The following is a 5,303-nucleotide window of genomic DNA, read 5'->3' as shown; positions in this document are numbered from 1 at the left end:
TAGTGAATACGTTCAACGAAAAGATAATTGGGTTAAAGTTAATCTTTGTGACAAAAGGTTGAAGTTTTCAAAATGGAAAAGGGGATTAATCATATTTTGAAAAGAAAATACTTTTGGGTTGACAAAACAAAAATATTTCATGTTAAAAAGAAATCCTCACAAGGACCCAAGTTGGTTTGGGTTCCTAAAACTCTCTAAATTTTGCAGGTTATGCATGACGAACAATATGATTCCGAATTGTACATCGATAGAGGTTGTACTCGTCACATGACTGGGAAGAAAGAAGAACTAAGAGAGTTTCGGTCTTTAAAAGATGGCGGAAGAGTGAAGTTTGGAAACAACGCTACTGGAGAGATAAAAGGATCTGGAATGATAACGAATGTAGAATTCTCAATTCGGAAGGTATCATATGTTGAAGGCTTGCAACACAATCTAATAAGTATTTCGCAATTGGTTGGTACAGGTCTAAAGGTGTCTTTTGATGAAGAAGGTTCTAAAATCATAGAGAAGAAAACAAAAGCGGTTCTTCTAAAGTCAAAAAGGAAGTGAGAGGAGTATCCTTTGAATTTGAATCCGATCAAATGGAAACCATTTATTTTCTTGCTTACAAAAGCATCTTCGGATGATAGTTGGCTATGGCACAAAAGGCTTTCCCATCTGAACTTCAAGGATATTAACAAGCTTGTAATTGGTGAGCTCGGAAAACAAAGCAGAAAGAGTCACCCATCGGTCATAAACACCAAAATCATTGAGCCACTAGAATTATTGCACGTTGATCTTTGTGGTCCTTCAAGAATTCAAAGTACTGGTGGTAAAAAATATATTTTGGTTGTTTTGATGATTTTTCTAGATTTACCTGGGTGTTTTTTCATAGATAGAAATCTGAAGCAACTCAGAAGCTGATAGATTTTAGCAAGCAGGTTGAGCTCCAATTACGAAAGCATGTTCGGAAAATTCGTAATGAAAACGGTTCGGAATTCAAAAATCATACAGTTGAAGAACTTTTAACTGGCAAAGGGATTTCTCACAACTTCTCATCACCTTACACTCCACAGTAGAACGGTGTAGTTGAAAGATGAAACTAGTCTCTCTGTGAAGTTGCGAGAACTATGCTTTCATTTGCAAATCTACCTTTGTACTTCTGGGTGATGTTGTTGCAATCGCGTGTTTTACGCAGAACCGATCTTACATTAATAAGCATTTTCTGATTACTCCATACGAAATTCTTAACAATCGGAAACCTAATGTTAAATTCTTTCATGTCTTTAGATCCAGGTGCTTTCTACTCAATTCCAAAGGAAATCGGAACAAAATTGATGAAAACGCCGATGAAGGAATCTTTGTGGGATATTCGCTAACTTCAAAGGCATATCGGGTTCTAAACAAATGATCAAAATAAGTTGAAGAAAGCTACTATGTTACCTTTGATGATAACTATATGAAGAAATATCAGAAAGAAGATTGTCAGTCCGGGGAAATCTTCCTGTCAACAATTTCTATGACGATTCCTATTATGAATTTATATGAGGAATTTCTAAATTTGTTTGATGAACCTGTTAAAGCCATTTTCTCAAAATTGAAGGCCAAGGATAATCAAGAAGATACATTAATAAAGATTATCAATAAGGCTATTGAAGACAATGAGAATCCTCATAAGCAACCAATTCCAAACGAACCTCATCGAGAACCTTCTGATGTCTCCGTCCAGGAGGAGAGTTCCACTCCAAACCTCATTACCGATTCTGCACTCCAGGATGAGAGTTCAATTCCGAACGACGAGTCTCACACAAACTTCCAGGGGGAGAATGAAAATAATGATTTGGATGTGCAATCTGAATTCGAAGAAGTTTTTGATTATGTTGATCCAGCTTATGATCAAAACTACCCTCCAATGATGAAAAAGACTAAAGATCATCCACCATCTCAGGTGACTGGAGATTCTTCATTAGGTGATCTTACTCAAGCTCAACAAAAAAGCAAAAGAAACTGCATTATTTTCAAAATTGAAATTTTGCATGTTTAATTCTTTCACTTCTAAAATTGATCATAAAACTATTAAAATTGCTCTTGATCATGCAGATTGGGTTCAATCTATGCAAGAAGAACTCAATGAATTTGAACGAAATAAAGTAAGGCGATTGGTTCCCACTCTGAATGATGCATCTATAGTCGGAATGAAATGGGTGTTTCAGAATAAGATGGATAAAGAAGGAAATATTATTAGTAACAAGGCTCAGTTGTTCATTAAAGGGTATTGTCAAGAAGAAGAAATAGACTACGAAGAAACGTTCGCACCGGTGGCTAGACTGGAATCTGTTCGGATTTTTCTCGCCTTTGCAACTCACAAAAACTTTGATGTATATCAAATGGATGTGAAGTGTGCATTTCTAAATGGTGAACTCGAAGAAGCATTTTATGTGGAACAACCTCCAGACTTTGTAAATGAAAGACTTCTGAATCATTGCAATGTTTTGGATAAAGCGGTATCTGGTCTTACACAAGCACCGATGACATGGTATGAAACTCTGACACATTTCCTTAAGCAATATAACTTTAAACAAGGTACTGTTGATCCTACATTCTTTCATAAGTAGGAAGGTAACCATCTAATGATTGTTTAGATTTACGTTGATGACATTATTTTCGGATCTACTAATCCCAGCTTAACAGTTGAATTTCGAAGACTAATGGAAATTAAATTTGAAATGAGTTCCATGGGTAAAATTAACTTTTTCCTTGGTTTAAACATAAGACAAAGTTCAGAAGGTATATTCATCAATCAAGAAGCCTTCACTAAGACTTTATTGGCGAAATTCGGATAGGTGGGTGATTCTAAGGTCAAAGTTCCTATGGCATTCGGAACGAAAATCACTCCTTCTCTTGATAAACTAGCAACTGATATTACTTTGTATCGTCAAATGATTGGGTCTTTGTTGTATTTAACTTCTAGTCGACCTGACATTATGTTTGTTGCGTGTTACTACGCTCGATTTCAAGCCAATCCTTGAGAACCTCATATGTTGGTTGTTAAGAATATCTTTCAGTATCTGAAGCGGACTACTTCTCTTCGTCTATGGTATCCATCAAATTTTGGATCCTTCATGCAAGTATACTCCGACACTGACTTAGGTGGATATGGCCTTGATCGAAAAAGCACTTCTGGGGGATGTCAGTTTCTAGATGGCAAGCTTCTTAGTTGGCAATCTATGAAACAGACTTGTGTATCCTTATCTACATATGAAGCGGAACATATTGTTGCAACATCATGTACACCACAAGGTAATGTGGATTCAGAATCAGTTTAGGGATTATGGAATGAATATGAAGCAAATCCCTCTATATTGTGATTCCGAATGCGCTATTGGAATATGCCACAATCCAGTGCAACACTCTAAGACGAAGCATATAGCACTGAGATATCATTTCATTAAGAATCATGTCAAGGATGGAAACATCGAAGTTCATTTCGTTAGACCCTCAGATCATTTGGTTGATATTTTGAGAAAAGCCCTACCTGAAGCTTCATTCAATCAGATTTTACAAGGGTAAGGGATGATCGAAGCAGACTCAGTTCCGAAACCAACTTCGTAATTGCAAAGTAGTTGTTCATGCTCTGAATGGTTCCGAACTTCGAAACATTTTGGAACTTACTATTCATATTCTGAATGGTTCCGAGCTTCGGTATGCTTTAGATTCTACTGTTCATCTTCGTTTCGGAACACTATATTTTCTTTGTACATTAACAGATAATCACACTGATCTAACAGATCACTAACACATCAACCATCCTATAACCAGGATACCGACCTAACTGGTCACTAACATAACATCATCCTATATACCAGGATACCGACCTAAACCATGTCACTAACATAATACCATCCTAACTACCAGGATGTAGATCTAGCAGATCAATAAACATATCAAGCAAATACCCGGATACAAATCCGATAAAGGGCCGACCTTGGTGCCTTAGACCCTGTTGATATAGTGAGGATAACGCACCTCGTAATGTCGGTCTGAACTAAAGTATCGACTCCCGAAGTGTTGTCTCACCGAAAACCCAAACTATCAAAAATAACGAATGTTGAGTCAACATATGGGCTATCAATCCTGACTAAGGGGGTCCATATTGTCCATTTTGTCTTTTATCTAATTTGGGCCAAGGCCCAATACCAAAACAAAACCCAACACTAGGTAGGCTTTCCAAGCCCACTAGTGGCCCAATTTGCTAAATTGGGCCAAATCCCCCTAATAGGCCTTACCTTAAGCCCAAGCATCTTCTTGGCCCACATTATCTGACTTCTGATGGCCCACTAAGGCCCAAAGAACCAAAATCCCTTGCATGGCCCAAACTGAGGCCTAAAACTCGCAAGGCCCATATCTAATGTGTATGCTAGGCATACTAGCTAAATGGTGAGTACGTTGGGCGTACCTGTATGTACGCTCAACGTACTCCCCTGATAAGTTACTTTCCCATTAAGTGCATAATACTCCAATCCAAAAGCTACAATCACAGATCTAAGATCTTTTCAACGTCTTAATCTATAAATTCACTGACTTGGTGACTTTACATGACCCTAATAAGCCCAAACTCCAAAATAGCATTCCATTCTCATAGAAATGATCTTAACTCATGCATAAATCCAATAAGACATTCAAGATGGCAACTTTCTGCCTTAGGGACTGATTTTGAACTGAGAGTGGCAACTCTAAGTCCAGAAATCGGATTTGAACCATAAAGTTCTATACTTGGGACCAAAATGACTTCAAAATCAAACTACACTAGATCTAAGCATTCTTGAGGAAATTTATGAACTTTATACCTCCAAAGAGTCTCAAATAATGATGCTATTCCAGATCTATGAGCTCAAACTTCCCAATTCCTTCCTTGCCAACTTCTTCTTTCCTCTTCGAAGCTTAAAAACATTCAGATCGCCTCTCAAGATCAAGATCACACAAGAATGAAGGGATGAGACATTCTAAGTTTTTTCTGAGGTTGAGGAGGCTGATAAGAAGGCTAGGGTTTGAGCTATAATGTTCCTTATATAGTGGTTAGCCCCTAATTAGGGTTTAGGATCTCTGAGAGTATGTTGGGCGTACTTCTCGTATGTTGGGCGTACTCTTCCCACACTCGCGATCATTTAACCTTCTACGTTGGGCATACCCCAGCTTACGTTGGGCGTACTCACCCAGTTGCCACCTTTTCATGTTTGTTCCTTTCTTTCTACTTCTTTCCAAACCAAGGGCCAAAAGTTACATAATTGAAATCTGAGGGATGAATTTGAAGCTACTTGAAAAAT

The 5,303-nt window shown here is 37.7% G+C and overlaps 1 protein-coding gene across 1 annotated transcript; it reads left to right on the top strand.

Annotated features, from left to right (window-relative positions):
- Positions 1 to 1,438: 1,438 nt before the first annotated feature.
- LOC145053396 (uncharacterized) lies at positions 1,439 to 3,305 on the top strand. The gene is made up of 3 exons (XM_079001435.1): positions 1,439 to 1,988; positions 2,080 to 2,357; positions 3,045 to 3,305. Exons 1-3 carry the CDS (start codon positions 1,439 to 1,441, stop codon positions 3,303 to 3,305), a joined length of 1,089 nt encoding a protein of 362 aa, XP_078857561.1.
- Positions 3,306 to 5,303: the final 1,998 nt, after the last annotated feature.

This window comes from Lactuca serriola, chromosome 1 (genome assembly GCF_051521515.1).
Source record: "Lactuca serriola cultivar US96UC23 chromosome 1, Lser_US96UC23_V15, whole genome shotgun sequence".
Classification (NCBI taxonomy): Eukaryota; Viridiplantae; Streptophyta; class Magnoliopsida; order Asterales; family Asteraceae; genus Lactuca; species Lactuca serriola.
The sequence above is the reverse complement of the archived record's forward strand: the minus strand, read 5'-3'. Positions and strand labels throughout refer to the sequence as shown.

What these genes read in the sequence shown, in the direction of transcription:
- LOC145053396 (XM_079001435.1), top strand. Translation starts at nt 1,439, where the DNA reads ATGAAGAAATATCAGAAAGAAGATTGTCAGTCCGGGGAAATCTTCCTG. An exon ending in ACAAAAAAGCAAAAGAAACT is followed by an intron (nt 1,989 to 2,079) that starts GCATTATTTTCA and finishes TTGATCATGCAG; the next exon opens with ATTGGGTTCAATCTATGCAA. An exon ending in CAACTCACAAAAACTTTGAT is followed by an intron (nt 2,358 to 3,044) that starts GTATATCAAATG and finishes AATATCTTTCAG; the next exon opens with TATCTGAAGCGGACTACTTC.